This window comes from Canis lupus, chromosome 30, assembly GCF_011100685.1.
Source record: "Canis lupus familiaris isolate Mischka breed German Shepherd chromosome 30, alternate assembly UU_Cfam_GSD_1.0, whole genome shotgun sequence".
NCBI classification, from domain to species: Eukaryota; Metazoa; Chordata; class Mammalia; order Carnivora; family Canidae; genus Canis; species Canis lupus.
In genome coordinates, this window is record NC_049251.1 from 37,293,726 (window position 1) to 37,312,416 (window position 18,691).

Here is an 18,691-nt window from a genome sequence, read left to right on the forward strand (position 1 = left end):
CACTTTGTGAACATTAGAGTAACTCTTATTTGTAGAGTGTCTAAAAGAGTTTGAATGTATCAGAGACACTAAAAATGGTCCCCCTAAAACCTCAGCTATCTTCTCCACCAGTAACTTGAGAAGTCCCTTTGAATTGCATATAAAAATTACCCCCCTAATGTGAAAACAGAAACTCTTTTTGATGCCACCACTTTTCTTAAATCAGGTCCTGTTGTTTTCATCTGAGGTCACTAAAATGTCCAGTAGAATCGAAGGCCCCAACAATGAGGCCAGTAGGGAAGGCCCCATCTCCCAGATGACTGGGGAGGACAGACCCGAAGCACACATGAATCCCTCTCTGGGTTCAGTCAGCAGAGAACCAACAAAGGAGGAAGGTGTGCTCCAATCATGTAAAGCCGTAAGATGGATGGAAGGCTAGGGGGATGCTGACTGGACCTAGTCTTTTTAGAAAAGAATTATCATTTAACATTTTCAGAGAATGTAGTCAAGAGCGAAGGTGAAAAAAAGTCTTTGATTTGACTCTGACTCATCTGTTACTGAAAACACTGAAGGTAAAAGGTGACATGCAGATAATCTACCTATAAGACAACCCATTGGGCACTGATCCTCAGTGAGACCACAGTAGTGCCTTAATGGGACTTAGTGTGAGTTTTGCTTATAAAATGTCCTGAGTAGACTCTAGTAAACTAAGAGAAAGAACTCTTTTGTTTTTTCTCCTGGAAGCCACTAAACCTTAACCCTAAGCATTTTCTATGTGAGAAATTTAAAGCAATATTTGCTTTTCTGGTGAAGCATACTCAGACTAAACTCACTAAGTTCAAATTTGTGCATGTGTATAGTTTTAAATTGTTTAAATTGTTCACTTAGTAACAATTTAAAGAGGTGAGGGGCTGAGTCACCAAGAGCTCACAGACTGCCCAAATAGGAATACTATGAGTTTTACATGAAACAGTTTCATATAAGAAAAAATTCAGTGAGTCAGAAATAAATCATAAGTCTATCCTGATAATAAAGTACCTATTTTGGCAGAGAAAACATGTCAGGCACATTAAAAAAAAAAAAAAAAAAAAAAAACACCATTTTCACAATGGCATAAATAAGTCAACAGTACCACAGATGGTTATCTGATAAAAATCCATCACCTCTAAAACTCCAATTTGTATCAGATCTAAGGTACCTCTTCATTCATCCCACAAAGGAGTGCATACCTCTATCTACATGTAGCCTCGGGGAGGGGTATGAGGGCAGAAAGCATGAGGGGGCTGGTCTTACATGGACTGTAGAGCGGTTGAGGGGAAACTGGCTGGGAAAAAAAGCCACGGCATAAGGAAAACTCACTGAGGAACAATCAGCTTTTTTTTTTCTTTAATGATTAAATCCAAGGGGACAATAAATAAAGGGGGCACAGGAGTAGGAAGCGGTGAGAGGAGGAGGGAGACAAAAAAGAAAACGGGGGCAGAAATGCTGGAGCAAGGCAGGGGTGTGGAGATGGAGAATGGAGCCTGGAGCACGCTGGCTGTCGGGAAGGGAGCGGAGAGGAGGCGAACACTGCGATAATCCCAGCGTCCCAGGTCTGTCGCCCCAATTCAACAACAGAAAAGTAAATGCTGCTTACATTCCAGTTCTTCCAAGAGACCAGAGCAAGGAGATTTTACTTTGCACTTACCCACATCTTTTATGTAGGATTCATCCGCTTCTATAAAAATTTCACTTAAAAGAGGTACCTTCCCTTCGGGAAGCCATTCAGAAGACTTGCTGACCACACAGGTCTCTACTACCTAACTGGCGGCCCCTGGAGTTCGAGAGCCATGGAGTTCTCGCTCTCTCTTAAAAAACAAGAGCTGCTTCCTCGGGCAGGTGTCTGCACTTGTCAGATCCAATACCAACCACCTCTGAAACCTAACCCGAATGTCTCCACACGTAAGAGAACAAAGCAGCTGCCTACGAGGAAGACTGGAACCTCTGAGGGGAACATGCTAAGCCAAAGGGTCACTCTGCCAAGGGAGTGGCAGCAGCCTCATCTTATGATAAAAAATCAGGTTCAAAAGCCCGTCTTTGCCTTTTCTTCCCTTTTTGCTTCTCTACCTTTCCAAAGGGAAGGCTGAGCAAGGTGTTCAGCAAAACCAACGCATTCTGAAGGGATGACAAGTCCCTGCAGAACGGGACAGCCGCTCCTGGAGAGCCAGAGGGAAATGCACACCACCTCCCTTTACTCGCAGGCCGACAGCTAAGAATTCTGCCTTGGGATCCTAATTTGTAGCAGGAAAGAGAAAAACTAGAGGGAAAAGCATTCTGCATGTGAGGATCCGAGAACGCCCTTCACCTCACAGAACAGCAGTCCTGGGGCCCCACGAGGAGGCACGTAAGGTCCCGGAGGCACACCAGCTCGTGCAGGGAGCAGGCCCGCTGGCTTCCAGCGGACGTCCCCTCGCCCGTCCCCTCGCCCCTCCGCTGGAGCACTGCGGATGACGTGCGGATGACGTGCGCGGGCAGGGGCGACCCGGGCTTCCCAGGCGCCTTGCTAGTTTCAACAGACGTCACCGCCGGCCTCACTGTAATGCTCTCTTCCACCTCAGGCAGGCAGAGAGATTCTGGAGGCGCTGAGAAGAGAGGACGTAACGGGAAGAGGCATTGCCCTCAAACACGGCCTTCCAGAGAGGCTGAAGCCACCAGCAAGGCTGCACGCCCTCCGAGGGAGCACCGGACCTCCCTCAGGAATGCTCCACGGACACACCTGATGGGGGCTGCAGTCCTGCTGGTCAGCTACTCTGCGGGCAGGGCACAGAACCCACAGCGCACAAGCGTAGGCCCAGGGCGGTCGCGCCACAGTTGGCATCCTCACCGTCACCTGAGGCCAGCCTCCACTGGACTTAGGCGCACAGAGCGACAAGCAAGTGGTGGTAATCGCAGGCTGGCTATTAACTTGATGGCAATGTCACCGGGTGGAAGGGGCGGAGCTAGTCAGGAAGCTCAAAGTACTACTGACACGAGTCTCCAGCAGCAGCTGCCCCCGACTGTAATCCTGGGGTTAGAAATGGTGTATGACCCAAAACCCCCCCAAAGCAAAACACCCGCCACAAAGATTTCCTAGGGCTTTCCTGACTGAAACATGTCCAAAAATCTAAGATTCTTGTTCTTTCCCACACTTGTTTTCACTGTAGTCCTGGTGTCCCTATCCAGTTCCACCTCTGGCCCTAAGTCAGCCTGAGGGTGCCACTCGGGCCACAGGCTCCAGGTGTTACTGCTGAGCTGTCTTGGTCTTCAAACTAGAGGTGATGGATGCATCAGACTCCACCATTCTTGTGGGACAGAAAAGCCAAATGCTTGGTGCCTGTTTCACCCAGAACCTTGAAAACCCATCACAGGGACCAACCAAGGGAACCAAAGGCTGGCTTGCTCCAATGGCTCTTCTCGAGAATGGTCTGAAGGGGTTGGGGCAGTAACCTACAAGGGCTCTACCCGGCAACCATGTGACAACCAATTAGATACCTTAAATCTGCCTGCAAGGCCAGGTGGCCTGCGATCTTGGGGTGGCTTCTAGGCTTGACCTGGATTCTCCTCAAGCTCAATCTGCCTGATGATCTGTATCGAAGGAGGACAGAGCTGAACCAAGAGACTGGTGGCTGCCTATTCCCCATGTGGGGGCTGAAGGGCAGAAGGGACCGGGGCTTGGAAAACACCCAAATGGAGGGACCGAGCTGAGGATAGCTCTAGATGGCTGATCTTAGCAGTAGGAAACGAGAAACCAGTATGAGAATTCTCTTCTCCTTTTGGGATCAAACCCCAACACTCTCAGAGTCCTTTTTGGGCACTTGGAGACCATCCCTAGGAACCAACCCCCACATTACAGCTATTTTGTAGGGATGCTCTTACCGTCAGGAACTTCATCCGGCCTCTTCCTCTTCTCATACACAACAATGATCACCACAAGGATAATGATTTCAGCCAGAATTCCCAAAAAAGGCCAGAGTGGGGCCAGGTGGCTCCGTACCCTGAGGATGGTGACAACGGAGGCAGAGCCAATAGAGTTGGTAGCATTACATTCATACTCGCCAGGGTCTTCTGTGATCTGGAGATTCACGATGCTCAGCTCAGTATAATTTTCCTTGTTGATGATGAAGAAACGGCCGGAGGTATTGACAATGTCCTGCTCGGGGGCAGAAAAAGTAAGAACACACAAAGGTCAGAGTAGGTGAATCCGTGTGCAAGACAAGGTAAGGTCCTAGCAGGACCACTGGCTGGGATGAGGGAGCAGTGTCTAGGACCATCTTTGTCCAGGGAACTTGTGAGCACTTCATTACCGGCTTCCTTTCAATAACAACAACAACACATCAGCAAGCTTCTGGCAGAGCCAGGTTAAAGCCTCCCCTGCCGTGTCCTCTAGACTTCTCCAACTTCTATGAAGTGAATGGAAGTCCTACCCTGTAGCCTCAGAAAAGACCAACTCAATCTAGAAAATGCTACTTCAAATACAAGGGAAGAAACCATCACAGGAAGAAGATGGAGAAGGAGGGGTGTGACCTCCGCAGTCAGACATATATGCTAATCTCAGGCCTATCTGAGGACTTCAGAATTAGCACATCTATTTCACACTTGGTGAGTCCTGACAAGTCGTCTTAAACCTCCTCCAGAAAGAATGCTAAGAACTTGCTCCTAGTCAGAGTAGACAAATTCCTAACTTCTCTTTCTTAAGAATCAGAAGGATTAAAAAAAAAAAAAAAAAGAATCAGAAGGATAAAGTAAAGTTTATTCAGTCAATCAATAGCTATTTACTAACGTATGCTACGTGTCTCACATCCCACTAAGGGGAAGGGGAGACAGAAAGGGAAAAGTATGACACAAAAGTGAACAAGGAGGTTGGCCTTAAGAGGGAACCAGACCTCCAAAGGGATGGTTACAGGAACACGGCAAGAAGCCCCAAGAGACGGCACGTACTGAGTACTGTGCGGCACAGAGGGAGTGGCCAGTGCCAGAAAGACTCAGGGAAAGCTTCACAGAAAAGCCAGCTTTTGCCCTGGGTGGTGGGGAAGAGAGGTGATCAAGCAGGACAGGAGTGCTCCAGGCTCTTGTGGGAAGACAGAGGGGAGAGTACACAAGCAGGGGTTGAGGTGGAGCTGGGACAAGCGTACAGCACTGGGGTAGTGGCAGGCAAAAATGGAATCATGTGTCAGTTGTTAGGCAACAGCTAAAGCATAATCAGAAATAGGGAAGAAAGGGGAAGATAATGACGTTTAACTATAGCAAACAGTGGTGCCTGCAACTGAGTGTGGGTATGGCTGAAATGGCAAATCAAGCCTTCAAAATAAATTATTCCCTGAAGCTTCAACTCGAGGACTTAGAAAGCTGCCAGCTTCTCTAACCCCTGCTCTACTGGTTCACTAAGCCCATGTTTTTCACTTATGATCAGAAGGGATTAGTTTTTTTTGTTCCACAAGCCTTTAACCTGTAGTTTTTGAACACCATCATATGCAAGAAACCTTAACCTTTTTAATCAATGCATAATAAGATAGTGAGTGGGACCTGTCCTATTGCTACAGAATTGATGACTAAGGAGAAGCATCAAAAGTACCCCATAGTCTTGGATGAAAGTACAGCACAGGGAAGAGAGTCCGTAATACTGTAATAACAATGTATGGTAACAGACGGTGACTGCGCTTAATGGTGGTGGCTACTGCATTATGTGCAGAATCGTCCATCGCTACGTTATACACCTGAAACTCCTGTAACATCATATGTCAGCTATACAGTAGTAAAAACTTTTAAATATATATAAATATTTTTAAAGGGTATCTTTTCAAATACCATTAAATTAATTTGTACTTAGGACGTTTTCACATATATTTATAACTAACAGTGACTGATATTTAGGTTTCAGTATGAAAGACTGTGTTATCTTATTCATTACATGATCAAGTCTTCCACAGTGCTGTTCATTTTCCCTCCATCTCATCTGTCAGTCTGCCACCATTTAACTGCTTTTTTGCTATATTTCCGTATTTTTCCAGTTTTTGTTTCATTCATTTTGAAACTGTATTATGTAGCATAAAAAGATCATGACAGCTTTGTCTTTATTGTGGATTACACCTGTTTTTTTTTTTTTTTAAGATTTTATTTATTTATTCATGAGAGACACAGAGAGAAAGGCACAGACACAGGCAGAGGCAGAGGGAGAAGCAGGCTCCATGCAGGGAGCCCGATGTGGGGCTCGATCCCCAGTCTCCCAGATCACGTCCTGGGCCAGTGGGGCTGCCCCTGGATTACACCTCCTGTGATAAAAAGGAACTCTTCTGGTTTCATGTTTATTTGAATTTCACTTTCTGTAATGTTAATATTTCATTTGTTCTATGTTATATACTTTCACCATATACATCTTTGTCCATCATGTTTTAATATTTCTGTACTATTGTTATATGCAGATTATCTTTAAGCAACATTTTGTTATTTTATTTCTCTGCTTTTTAATGAGGATGCTGAAAACTTTGTATTTAGTACCACTGTAATTTTTACATTTATTGTCATAAATTATGTACCCCATTATTCTTTTTAAAAAGTTCAAATAGGCTAGCCTCGGTGGCTCAGCCGTTTAGCGCCGCCTTTGGCCAAGGGCGTGATCCTGGAGACCCGGGATCAAGTCCCACATTGGGCTCCCTGCATGGAGTCTGCTTCTCCCTCTGCCTGTGTCTCTGTGCCTCTCATGAATAAATAAATAAAATCTTTAAAAAATAAAAAAATAAAAAGTTCAAACAAAACTGGGAGTAGATAGCCCTTCCAGGGCTTATTAAAAGGGAGCGCCATCAAGCTATCTTATCCCCAAGTCATCACATTACCCCTTGCCCGTCTATAAAAGAGAAGACAGGCTGATAGGTGATTGGAAAAGAGTTATTTTTATTAAAGGCTCAACTGCCCTAAATTAAAACATTCTTAAAAAAAAAAAAAAAAGCACTTGGCATTGCATGCAGCCTTTCACCCTGCAGCCAAGTGAAACAGGCACCAAAAGAGAATCACTCAAAGACTGGGGGTGCCAAGAACAAACCATCTTTTTCCAGTGGATAGGCAGGAAACCAAATGATGTGCCATATGCCTCTCAATCTTGGAAAAGGGCTGTTTGGAGGTGAGAACGCAGAGACTATATTCCCACTATTTGAAGAGCCATAATGTTCAAGTTTGGTTTCCTCTACCTAACAGGGCTGCCTTCTGAGTGAGCAGACCCCAGCAGTGAAAATAATCTGTGGCTGGAGCTAAGCGGGAAAACAGAGAGGTTCAGTAAAAGTAGATCCCTTGGGGCACCTGGGTGGCTCAGTCCATTAAGTGTCTACACTTGGCTCAGGTCATGATCCTGGTCCTGGGATCGAGCTCTGAGTGGGGCTCCCTGCTCAGCAGGGAGTCTGCTTCTCCCTCTGCCCCTCACCTACTTGTACACTCTCTCTCTTTGGCTTTCTCTTTTGAATAAATAAAATCTTAAAAAAAAAAAAAAATCACCCGGCCAATTAGAAAAGTTTTTTTTTTTTTTTTTTTTTTTAAACATCTTTGGGAGCAGATACTATCGGATTTCCAATGTTCAAGACTGCCCTTGCGCTTTACCATGTTGCCTCAATTCCCAATCAGTACTCCCTGTGTTCCAGGGATGTACTAAATTGTTCTCATTGCCTTGTCTTTCTCCAAAACAAGAAAGGTGTATTAAAACTACTTCAAGGGATCCCTGGGTGGCGCAGCGGTTTGGCGCCTGCCTTTGGCCCAGGGCGCGATCCTGGAGACCCGGGATCGAATCCCACATCGGGCTCCCGGTGCATGGAGCCTGCTTCTCCCTCTGCCTGTGTCTCTGCCTCTCTCTCTCTCTGTGACTATCATAAATAGATTAAAAAAAAAAAACAAAAAAAAAAACAAAAAAAAAAAAACAAAAACAAAACTAAAAAAAAAAAAAAACTACTTCAAGAAAATATTTTCTTTAGGACAAATGGACTAAAATAAAAAAAAAATGTTTAAGATTGGGGTTAAACTCCTTCAGTCTCCTTGAAGGCAAATCAGTCTAATCCCTTAGCAAACAGCCAGCTTTTAACAAATCATGTAGGGATTCCATGCTGGACGGAGACTGTCAGTGACTTCCAGATTTATCATGTAACCATTTATGACTAGAACGGGTGACCCTAAGCCATGCCAGTATGGCAGGATGCAGCAACTGGCAGGTCCAGATGTCTGGACCTCCCAGGAGAAACTCCAGCAACCAGAGACCCAGGGAGAGAATCAGGGCTGCCTCCTACTCACCACGGGCATACCATTCTCCTTCTTGCGCCATATCCACTCTGGGTGTGGGTAGCCAACTGACTTGCAATACATCATGGCATCTTGCCCTTCATTTTTGTTCTCGCTCCGTTTGTGGCCAGTAATGTCAGGAGCAGCTGTAAGAAAGAGTGTTGAACAGTTACCACAAGAGCGGACTCTGAATAGGATTACAAAGGTCCCACCTACTGACTCAGAGCTCTGCTTCTAATACAGCCAGTCTCTAGGCCTATCCTCAAAAAATCTTTGACAACATGCACTTCAGGTCAGAACTGAGCAATGGAACCAATCTATTCTCTACCTCCCACCCAACAAAGCAGCCCAAGCAGATACCAGGATTACCATTATGTGAAATTGTACTAACAATGTAGGTGGGTTCTCTAACCTCTTGGAAGAGGGGACACAGGCTCAACTGCCCTAAATTAAAACATTCTTAAAAAAAAAAAAATGCACACAGAAGCTATTATCATCTCCTTTTCCAGTCATAGGTTTTTGGTTTTTTTTCAAACTGCAGTAATAGCAATTATGGATTCTATCAAATGTCCTATATTCCTTTAAGGAAATGGGAGAGCCCTGAAATCAAACACCTAGAATCAAGTCCCATTGCAAGGTATGTAAAAACAATCAATGCATGGAGAAGCTATCTGATGCGCATCAATGAGCAAGGTTCTTCTGGGAAAGAGGTAATCCAGCAAACTGGCCTTCAGAAGGGGTAAGAAAGGAATAAATAGGAAATTCAACCAGTGTCCTAAGAGATTTAACAGTTTAAGAATCTGACCTGTACACCTGATTTGCAGTAATCTCAATAAACCCAATCTTGGGGGAATTTCTAGATATGCTAGACGTTGCTGGTCTTCTCTGCGTTACAGGATCACTTACAAAGAAATAGCACCTGTGGTGTAAAAATCAGGTAAGTTTCAAGGATCTAAGAAATCAGAGATGGAGATAATGCTTTGAATTTAGTCTCCTTTGATCCTAACGATACTTTCCACCATACTCCTCACTGGTTATAGTAATGTGAAAGCTACAACGCAGAGTAGGCCAGATGTCACTTTCTTGGCCAAGACAGGAAAGAGAATCAAGAAGCCTGGTCCAGATTCTAGTTTTGCTTGTTCTTTAATCGTTCCATGCTTCGGTTCTACAGCCATTACCAAATGAAGGTAATTCTGGCCCCTGTCTACATCCAGTGCCCTTGGATAGGGAAGTTTTAAAACATTTCATCTTGAGATCACAGAAGCCTGTACAATAGAGTATTGTATCATGGGCTTACCCCATGTTCCCCCTCTAAAAGCCTGGTTTTTCTTGGCTTAAAAAATGATCCAAAGTTCTGCCGCTTTCAGACTGTGCCTCCCTGCCCACCTCCAGAGGCACCCGGACAGAAATGGAGGTCCCGAGCTGTCTTTATAACCACTGCCTACCCAACTGACGCCTGCTCAGTACTACTCAGTGTGAGGGGTTTTCAAAAGAGGATGTTATACAGGAAATGTCTTTTTTTTTTTTTTTTTTCCAGGCAAACTTCCTCACTGCAGAAGGGAGTAGGCCAGCTGGCTCAATATTATTCCTACCACACCCGATTTCTCCCAAAGCCACTTGGTCACTGCTCAGACCTACTGTTCCACCACCTGCTCCCCCCTCCTCAGAGCTTTCTTCATGCAATAAATAGTAAAGACCATCTTAAGTATTCCAAGGAGCAAGCTCCATGGCAGTACACTAACTAAAACACCATCACGGGAAGACATAACAAGCAGAGGAGTTACCACATTTTGCTTCAAGTTGTGTTTCATGCATCTGACAAACATTTGTTGAGCACCTACCACATGCCAGATACATCATAGAGTGGTGGGGGGAAGGTCTTTCTGTTGAGGTGGATTTTAGCACAGTCATGAAGAAAATAAGGGAGTAGCACACTCCTATATCTGTGGGAAGAATACTCCAAATAAAAGACAAAAAAGCCGTGAGGCAGAGCTGTGCTTATTATGGACAAGGAACAGCATGGAGGAGTTTGGCTGAAACTCAGTAAGCAAGGCAAAGATGGTAGGAGAGGAGATTAGAGTGAACGGAGGAGCCCAGATTGAAGAGGACTCTGTAGGCCACTGCAGTGACTTTGCCATTTACTCTTGAGTCAGCTAGGAAGCCACTGATAAGTGCCAAGAAAAGGTATGAAATGATCTACTTGTTTAACAGCCTCCCTCTGGCTACTATGTAGACAGTTGTGTAGAGAGACAACAGTGGAAGAAAGACCATTTAGGAAGCTGTTCATATAGGCAAGGGAGAAGGTGGTTTGGATGAGGGCAGCGGCAGTAAAGTGAGGAGATTCTGATATATTTTATAGGCTGAGTTAATGTATCTGTTAATGGACTGGATGTGGGATGCAAGAGAAAAAGAGTCAGGGATGACTCCAAGGTTTCTGGCTTGAATAATTCTAAGAATGGAGTTGCCAGTTACTAAGATAAGAATTACAGGAGAGGGATCCCTGGGTGGCGCAGCGGTTTAGCGCCTGCCTTTGGCCCAGGGCGCGATCCTGGAGACCCGGGATCGAATCCCACGTCGGGCTCCCGGTGCATGGAGCCTGCTTCTCCCTCTGCCTATGTCTCTGCTTCTCTCTCTCTCTCACTGTGTGCCTATCATAAATAAATTAAATTAAAAAAAAAAAAAAAGAATTACAGGAGAATCAGGGTGGGTTTTTTTTGTTGCCCTGTTTTTATTTTGTTTTGTTTAGGGATGGAACAATGGTGGTAGTAAAAACCAGGAGTTCAAAGTTTAGGACATGTTAAGCTTAAGATACTTAACATTCAAGTAGACAGCTGAATATCCAGACTGGAGCTGAGGGGAGTCGTCTAAGGTAGAGACATAAATTTTAGGAATCAGCGTATGTGTGACATATTTTTCCATTTTCATTCTACTTTGCCCCATAGAGAATACCCACTCTGGCCCAGTTACCTAACTAATTCCAATAATACTGTGAATTTAGTATCATCAGCTTTTACCTTGGGGACTCATCCCAAGATTGCACGTTAGAATGACCTAGAAGGCTAAAAGTTGGGTTGGCTTGGCTTATGGTGCCACGGCCTCTAAGAAGTCGCTATTCTGAAAGGATGCAGACGAGAAGGCCAAGACTGAGGAGAGGGATGGGAATGGTTTCACTCCTACCCTGGTGTTTAGGAGTGAAGACTTTTTCATTCACCTACTTTGGTGTTCTCCAGAGGCTTCTATTTTCAGATGTGAACATGGCCTTATAGGCTACTACACACAGAGACAAGGAACTTAGCTACCCTCGTCACACTTTGTCGGCCATATTTACAGTGTAACCTATGGGAAAGGGTCTTCAATGGTTAGATCTATTGCTGCTTTCTTCTTACTTAGTGAAGAATACTGAGTGAAGTCCTGATTATTCACCCTTGGGATGGTAGAAGCATCACCAGCTTTGTGGGCAGAGAGAAAATTCACCCCCAGTCACATCACTCTATCCCTAGAGAGAGATTATTACAACTATTACTTTAGCCTCTGAGTCAATGAAAATATTTTCCACTTCTATCATTGATGGTAGCTGCTCAATCAGAAAGACTGTTCCTCGGATGGTAGCCACACTTGTGGTAAACATCACATGATACATAAACTTGTCAAATGACAAAACTGTATACCTGAAACTAATGTAATACTGTGTGTCAACTATGCTCAAATAGTGAAGGATAAAAAAAAAAAAAAAAAAAAAGCAAGCCTGTTCCTGTTCCACCAGCTGGGTAGGACAGTGAACCCACAGCAAGAAAGGTCACCAGGCTCTCAGAGCACATGTTAGTACTGGTAGGGAAGCAAGTGGGGACCCTTAGGGCTCAGAGTCCACTCGTGGTGGTTTTTAAACAGTCTCCAAATCCGGTGATACTCTTCCCTTCATGAAGTGAAACATAATTGTTCCTTCCCCTTGAGTGTGGCCTAGTGATGGGATTCTAATAAATGAAATAAAGCAGAAGTAGGTATGTGGCTTTGGATTGTTGACAAAAGATGGTGTGGCTTTTTCCTTGCTCTCTCTCTGATCACACGTTCTGGAGAAGGTTAGTTATCATACTAGGAGCACATTCCAACAGCCTATGGAAAAGGCCCACGCAGTAAGGAAGTGAGGCCTTCCGCCCACAGCAGTCATGTGAGGCAGCCATCGAGGAAACAGATCCTCCAGATCCCATCGAGCTTTCAGAAGATCCTGAGCCACCCCACAAATTGGCTCCCTATTCCTGACCCACAGAACCAACGAGGTAGTGTTTCTTGTTTTAAACCACTAAGTCTGGGAGTAATTTAACCACCCAATGAGGAAGATATAACTCTATTTGCATAGAATTAAAAACTCAAGTTCTGTACCAGTCTTGCACATAACTGGAACTCAAGGTTAAAAACAAATATTTAAATTGAGCTATTAGTCTCAAGGAAAGGCAAGGCAAGGCTTAGACTCTGGCATTATGAGTTCTCAGAAATCAAAGAGATACTGATTAACGTGTTCTATGTTTGCTGATATAAACAGGACTTCTGTAACTCTGATTAAACGTTTAATCAGGTCAGATACTGACAAATTTTGATTAATGGCCTATTTATGTTGATTAAATGCCTCACCTTCTATGGGTTTGCCATTTAACAAGAAACTGCTTGACCAGGGTCAGCTGGTCTGAAGATAGGTCTGAGGCATCTGACAAATACTCCTCACTTCCCCTTACCCATTCAGGGAGGCAAAGAGGATAACAGAGACCTTTAAAAGAGATCACAGATCCACTTGGGAAATTAACTTGCTCTCTGGCCTTGTTAGCCACATGCTCTAATATTAGACATAAGCTAATGGATAGCCTTCCAATATCCCGATGAATGGCAGCACAGGGGTTCCCAGAGAGTCTTAGTTATCACCCAACAACATCTGACCCAATTTCATTCTCTGGGCCCATGGCTGAGGACTAACACGTGTTCCTCAGTACCGTCTGTTGCCTGCCAAGCCTACACTTAGAGCAAAGCACCCAGCTTCTCTGTCACACTGGTGGCTGTAGAAAGTGTCCATTACTCCATTAGGCAATGGAGACATGTTCAGCTGAAGCTGACATTAAACAAAGTTAAACACAACAGAGCTAAGAATGGGGTCATGGTATGGGGTTTCTTACTTGGACAGCTTATTTGGAGCTCACTTGTCAAAGCACATTCATAACCGCAAAACTCATTTTCCAAAGAAACTCCATCCTTAAAGATGGCAACGAGCAGGCTCTTTCTAAGTAAGCATACTGATTCCATATCATGGTCTCATTGCTTCTTTTATGCAACCTATCAAATCCCAGAGACACATCATCTTTGCTGTAGGCAAACTTAGAGGCTTGGCTGAAGGCAGAGAGTGTTAAGATTTACTATTAAGCCAAGGGCTAAGCCCAAGAAGCAATATGAGACTGGTCAAAATGGAAGCAAGAAGGATGCTGACTTGTGACTCAATAAGCCTTCTCCACAAAGAGAAGTTTCATCATCGGTTGTGAAGACTAGAGCAGTCTGGGACTTGTGCTGCCTTCTGTAACTGAGGCTCTTCCCTTTCCAGCAGGTGAGAGCATTGAGTGGATGGCAAGTAAAGTCTCCTCTAAGACAGTGATTCTAACCTTGGCTGTACACTATAATCCCCCCGGGTGCTCTTCATAAGCCTGAAGTCCAGGCCACATTGCCTACACATTAAATCCAGTTTGAGAACCACTGCTCTCATACCTTTCCTGGCATGAGATTTGAGATTAGGGGAGCAATAAGGAGGAACTATCCTTTAAGATAGGGAGAGGAGTGAGTGGAGGTATTAGGGAACTGATGTGACATTCCCAAAGTTGAGAAGTTGACAGAGCCACTACCACAAGGAAAAGAAGCTTAGAGATCATTTCCTTCAATAACCCAACCTCTCCTTTGTTTCCATATAAGGGAACCACAGACTACTGGAGCCTTACAGAAACTCTAAGGCCATCTATCTTTTTTTTTTTTTTTTTTTTTAAGGCCATCTATCTTATATTGCTTCATCACACTTGTGGAAGCTGAGGCCTGAGGAAAGACAGAGAATAGCTAGAGCCATAGTAAATTTCATGGCAGGGCAGGATTAGAACCCATTTCTTCTCTCAGTCCAAGGCCTTCCTGCTGTTATATGCTGAACACAGCAACATGGCTTAATGCTTAGCAGCACAGGCTCTGGCACGAGAGTGCCTGGGTGAGAACCCCTGTTCTACTGGTTATCTGTCACACTGGGCCACTCATCTTATTCCCTTGAGCCTCCATGTTCTCCCCCGGAAAGTGGAAATAATAATGGTATCTTCATCCAAGTTGTGAAGACTATAGGGGAGGACAAGAATAGTAATGCATCTAGCACAGTGCCTGGCATACAGTTAATATTCAATGTTAGTCATTCTTCTCAACAAAGGTCAGGGTGGCACTCTGAAGAGAGGAAAAGAAAGAATACGTATGGTTATTTGGGCTGAGGTTGATGCTCAAAATGTTCTAGCAGCTTCAAAGTATTATTATTTTGATTTCAAAGACTTCTCAAGTACAGGCAATTCTGAGTCAGAACCAGCTTGACATAAGCTCTGACCTCAAGGCTGTCAGTACCTCTAAGCATCCTTGCCTATCAAACTAGCTACCTATCAAATAAATAACCATGAAAATGCTCTGCTGAAAATGCTGTACAAATGAGAGATGTGTATTATTACCCTTCATGATATTGTCATCACCATACAGTCCATGTCAGCTAGTTTGAACTTTAATATATCACTTGTAAGGCCATACAAGAAAGTAGTAAACAGGGATGCAGAACAAGGTGACTTACAGAAATCCTAACATTTAGTCATAACGTTAAAATACAAAGAAAGCTGAGAGTATGGAGGGAAAAACATAGATAGATAGATAGATAGATAGATAGATGATAAAACCATGATAAGCCTTAGCTCTTACCAGAGTCCCCCAAAGACTGAAACTCACTTGAAATGAATAGTGAGCAGGGAGACATAATGTTGAGCCTAATAAAACAAGTAAGGCTCTCAACCCAGACCTTCCTAGGGCAGGGATGTACCTTTAACAAGAGGCAGTGGCGTATCTGTTGCAAAGGATTTTGTGGCCACCAAAATCCTTTTCTAAAAACAAAATAAAATTCAAATTCTTGTTTCTTGGATTAATCAAAATAATTGAGTGATGAGGACAGGGTGAGAGTCATGAAGGGGATTTTCTCCTTTTTTTGTAAATTACATGGACATTTTTAATGTGCTTTGTTACAAGCACATTTTTCTTTTTAAAATTTTAGAAAAAGAAAGGGGAAGAGAGAGGGAGTAAGAGTTAGAAAGGTTAAATAATCATAGGAATAGAAAATTCAACACTTATTCATTCACGAATACTCTATAACAAGCTGTGCAGTCTCTAGAAGACACAACTCCTGAAGAGTCAAAAAGCTGAGGAAACGATGACTCCCCCAAGTTATCTAAGAGGATCCCCAGACAGGCTGGGCTACGGGGCAGAGGTCCCACTAAGGTCTAGTCATTGCGGTTTCCTCTCCCCTGGCCAGCCCTGCTCTTTCATCCCCAGCATCTGCTCAGGTCACCTGCCAGATACCTAAGAAATGTAATCCTAAACAGTAATAGTATCTTCCTGTTTACACTGTGCCGCATTCTTGGCCTTTAAAAAAAAGTAAAAGAAAAAAAAACAAACCCTACTTCATATGCAAGGCCGTCCCTACTACCTGCAGACATTACCATTTTCAAAACCCCTTTCTTGACAGGGATCTACAGGCTAGGATAGAAAAACACTGCCACTTCAGGTCTGTTCCTGAACAGGTGCCCTCCCTATCACTCCTTCAGCCTTCTTTTCTCTTCACCATAAGTAACTCAGGGCGTGGTGATCTGCTGCTATACAGTGCCCAGTTCTGGTCTCGTCTAAGCCCTTCACTCCTCACAGTGCTAAGTTCAAACAACACCCCAGGACGAGGTGCTGAACTGCAATAAAAGCCGAACAGGGGCGGGGGGTGGGGGAAGAACTGAGGACTGCAGAACAGGTGCTAAAGAAATCTATCTGTATGGTGTAAATTATACTGCCCTGAAATGCCAATTTAGTTAAGCCACAAAGGAAGAATCTGAGAGACTCCTTTTAGCAGAGGTCACTTAAGTTTCTTGAATCTCTCTCAAGTACAACGATCTCTTTACCTGTATTAATCAGCAGATTTTTAAAATCATTATAGCTATAAAAAGATAACTATCTTTTACCCCACCATAGGGGCAACTGAAGAAATAAAACCAGAGTTTATATGAAAATGCTTTGGGAAGCAATGCCTCCCCTACGCCTCTTATCCCCTTCTCTCTCAATGCAGGGCAGTTTGCAACCCCAACCACCTAGCTTAGAATATGATCCTGGGACTATGGCAAATCTTTTTAAAGTTAAACAGAAAAAGTCAAATGTTCAGTCTTTACAGCCTAAACTAATAATCACCTAAAAGATATTAAAAGTTCAGCTGTTATTCCTTGTGAATTTTGAGAGACTAATGTATCTGTCCAAGCTAATCACAGAATACGCTTTAGGAATTCTACAAAAGAGAATTCTCTTAGGGTCTACTCCTTTAAAATCAGGATATCACCTCCCACCCCAATCTTCCTCACAGAGCTGCTGGGCAGTAAAATCCAATAGCGCAGCACACAGTCATGCCGATAAATCAGAAGCATGGAAGTTTTAACTTCCTTTGAAAACTCTGCCTGCAGCTTCCTATTCTCTCCTGCTCCAGACTACGACCTTCTATCTGCTGAAGGGAAAGTGAGGAAAGATGCCTTGGAGGCCACTTTAGTAGCCAACCCGATGAGAAACCACTTCTGTCTCCGCTCCTGAAAGTGCTGCTAGAAATTATTAGAGCCAAATCAGCATGATCACAGTGAAGCCAGGACTTGCAACTGCATGTAAACACCCTTAGGCTTGGGGAGGACAGTTAACTACACACACCTTTTCCCCTCCCTCACCCATCCTGTTACCTCCACGCTTGGGACTTTGTGCCAAAGGCTCAGCCTGGAATGCTGCACAGCCACCAGTACCTCATGGAGGAGGGAAACAACTCCCCACATAGCCCGGCTCACCCAGGCAAGAACAGGCACTTGACTGGCTTAGAGAAAAGGCCTTCTCATACCTCCATCATCGTGTTGAACAAATCTGTCATCCGTCAAAAACAGAGATAAACTCAGACCTCTCCAAGAAAAGCCCTGAATTAATCAAATCCCAGGTTGTCTGGCCTACGTGGACTGTAACCATACCAGTGTGACTCAACCCCTTCAGGCATTCAGAATTCAGTCTGGCAGCTAGAGGAGAGATACTGGTTGTCCTTACATTGACTTACAAGTCAGGGCTGTGTCAGCAAGACACTACTTTCATTTAATAACAACATATAATTGAAACTTAGAATCTAAGCCTTTCTTTAAACTTCTAGTCTTCTAATTACTATTATTATTTTTTAAGATTTTATTTTATTTATCCATGAGAGACACACAGAGAGAGCAGGGCAGAGACACAGGCAGAGGGAGAAGCAGGCTCCATGCAGGGAGCCCGACGTGGGACACGATCCTGGGTCTCCAGGACTAGGCCCTAGGCTGAAGGCGGCGCCAAACCGCTAAGCCACCTGGGCTGCCCAAGTCTTCTAATTCAAACAGATCTGAATACCTATTATAGGACCTTCCCATTTCCTAAATTTATCCTTCCAGCTGCTAAGGATCACCTGTAGATTTAAAGAAGAAGTCTGTATCCTTCCTAAGCAAAATTCAGACTAAAAAAAAAAAAAAAAAATCCCCAAACCCCTCATCTCTTCAGTCTGTCCTCAAACAAGTGCCCTGCCTGCCTCTGGACATTTTATAAAATGGAAAAACATGGGCCTGAGAGTCAAGACATGAGTTCTAACGCTAGTTCTGTCTCAAACCACTCTGTGACCTAGAGTTCATGGCTGCACTTTTCTGGGTCTCAGCTGCTTCTCTGAAGTAACACAGGAAAGCTGGATTCACGATGTTAGGTAGCTCCAACTCTACCAAGTCCACTTGTCCCTTCTCTTACAGTTCTCCTAGAGTTCCCTTCCTTTCTGGGAACTTTCAGCTACATGTTTAAGATGCAGCTGCATCTTTAAGATGCCATGCACCCAGTTTCTATTAAAATTCCAATGAATCATCCACAGATAGTTTATGTTCATCCTACACATTGTATTTTTCCAGATTCTGCTGGCCCATTGGAGAGATCTATGTATAATATTTGTAAGGCACTATTTGTTCTAAGAGATTTACATAGGTTGAATGATATGAAGCTGCCAACATTCAAACATTTTTACCATACAGAAACAGCAATTTCATATGATTCAAATTACCACATTAACTTACTTATTCCTCCTTACAATCCCCATGAGGTAGGTTTTACAAATGAGGAAATGGGA

At 43.9% G+C, this 18,691-nt stretch overlaps 1 protein-coding gene across 6 annotated transcripts in view; it reads right to left on the reverse strand.

Annotated features, from left to right (window-relative positions):
- NPTN (neuroplastin) overlaps positions 1-18,691 on the reverse strand; it is a 70,021-nt gene that overhangs the window by 5,664 nt on the left and 45,666 nt on the right. For 2 of the 6 annotated variants that reach the window (XM_038580923.1, XM_038580922.1), the window contains exons 5-6: positions 8,263-8,396; positions 3,874-4,147 (exon numbers count right to left, since the gene is read on the reverse strand). In XM_038580923.1, coding sequence (XP_038436851.1) covers positions 3,874-4,147; positions 8,263-8,396 — 408 coding nt within the window. Of the gene's footprint in view, positions 1-1,348; positions 3,583-3,873; positions 4,148-8,262; positions 8,397-18,691 lie in introns of those variants that run through there. The other 4 variants (XR_005381860.1, XR_005381861.1, XR_005381859.1 and 1 more) reach the window with 4 other exon arrangements.